At 39.9% G+C, this 1,951-nt stretch overlaps 1 protein-coding gene across 1 annotated transcript in view; it reads right to left on the bottom strand.

The window, feature by feature from the left end:
* Positions 1 to 814, bottom strand: part of LOC122151962 (olfactory receptor 52A5-like) — a 2,412-nt gene extending 1,598 nt beyond the window's left edge. Inside the window, 2 exon segments of the mRNA XM_042783358.1 lie at positions 2 to 253; positions 256 to 814. Of these exon segments, the coding sequence (XP_042639292.1) occupies positions 2 to 253; positions 256 to 814 (811 nt within the window).
* Between the last annotated feature and the right edge of the window lie 1,137 nt (positions 815 to 1,951).

Consider the following 1,951-nt stretch of genomic DNA (forward strand, 5'->3'; position numbering starts at 1 on the left):
GGAATATGAGAACCAAATCTGTGTGTGAAGAAAGAGAAGAAGGCCAGAAGGTAGAACTGAAGGAAGACACAAATGTGGGCAATGCATGTATTGAAGGCCTTGAGTCGTGCCTCCTTCTGGGGCAGTTGAAAGACAGCAATGAAGATCCAAACATAAGACAAGGTGATACAGATGATGTCAAACCCTAGGATGGTGAAGGCAACAAACAGGCCATATATCTTGTTGACTCGGATATCTTCAGTAGCCAGTTTACAAGAGCCATGTGGTCATAGTAGGAGTGGGAGAAGACTGTAGTTCTGTAGAGTTTAAGGCGGCATTTGATAAGCAATATGGATGGTACTATAAGAATGCTACCTCTCAGTGTCACCCCAACTCCAATATGAATCAAAAATTGTTGTGAGAAGATGGTGGCATGTCTCAATGGATAACAGATAGCCACATAGCGGTCCAGGACCATTGCCAGTAAGACACCCGATTCAATTGCCTGAAATGAGTGAATAAGCCACATTTGCAGCAGACAAGCTTCAAAATAAATCTCTGGCAAATGATACCAGAAGATGCCTAACATTTGGGGAAGAATACAGGTGCTGAGTGCAATGTCTGTTGCCCCTAACATGGCCAAAAATATGTACATGGGTTTATGGAGGCTGTTTTCACATTTGATTATAGCCAAGATGAGGAAATTCCCAGTCACAGCAATGAGGTACATGACAAAGAATGGAATCCCAATCCAACAGTGCACTGACTCCAGGCCAGGAATGCCAACTAATGTGAGTATGGAGGGCATGAAGACTGAGCCATTGATTTTGAGCATGGTGACTTGGTCAGCAGAATAAATTTATGACATTGTTTCATTCTGTGTTCCCTGTGAAAATTTTATAAATTTAGGAAACAAAAAGAAATTAATTTATGTTATGCATGTTTGTTTTAGATTATGTACTATGTTACCTTTCCTAGTACAATTATTTCTTTCTATTTTTCTCTTCCTTCTTAAAAGTCACTGAGCAGCCACACATCAGGATCCATGGTTTTGTATGCACCATTCACTTTGAAAGAGCAAAATTAAGTGGACTGGATGGTCCATTTCTGGCCCATAGTAACTGACCAAATAGATTTCTCTTCTCATCACACATATTTTATTTATTTATTTTACTTAAGTTATTTAAGTTATCTAATGCTTCTGTTAGGAGCTCTGGTAGCATAATGGCTAAAGCACTTGCCTGCTAACCAGAAGGCTGGCGGTTCAAACCCACCAGCCACTCCTTGGAAAGAAGGTTGGGCAATCCTACTTCCGTAGTGATACTGCCTCGGAAACCCAAGGAGGGGTCCCTATGAGTCGGGGCCAACTCGACGGCACATAACAACAACAAACAACAATGCTTCTGTTAACTGAAATATCACAAAGGGATGGATTTAACAAACAGAAATTTATTCTCTCACAGTTTAAGAGACAAGAAGTCCAAATTCAGGGTGCCAATGCTAGGGTAAGATTTTCTTTCCATATTGGTTCTTGTGAAAGATCTTGTTTCCTGCCAACATCTGTGAGGCCAGTGTTCCTTGGAGAAATACATATATCTTCTCATCAGTCTTTCTCAGGGTCTAGGAAGTTCCCAGTAAAGGGATACAGGGTCTGAAGAACGCACTCCATTCATGGACTTTCCTTCTTGTTGGTACTGAAGTACCTCAATCTCAGCTTGCTCTTTTAATCTCTCTTATGTATTAAAAGAGATTCACTCAAAATATAACCTAATCCTGTTGATTGTATCCAGTTTCATTACCAGCACTTCCTCTAACTTTGCCTTATTAGTATCATAGAGGTTAAGATTAACAACTCATGGTATAATTACATCAGATCACAAAAGTCAGTCCACAACATCCACCAATTAAATTTGAGTTGGAAGAAAGTCATTTAATGTAGCATAAAGACATTTAAAAGCACCTGAGCTAAACA

The sequence above is a fragment of the Orycteropus afer genome, unplaced genomic scaffold (genome assembly GCF_000298275.1).
Source record: "Orycteropus afer afer isolate SDZICR_OR568_19922 unplaced genomic scaffold, OryAfe1.0 scaffold00964, whole genome shotgun sequence".
NCBI classification, from domain to species: Eukaryota; Metazoa; Chordata; class Mammalia; order Tubulidentata; family Orycteropodidae; genus Orycteropus; species Orycteropus afer.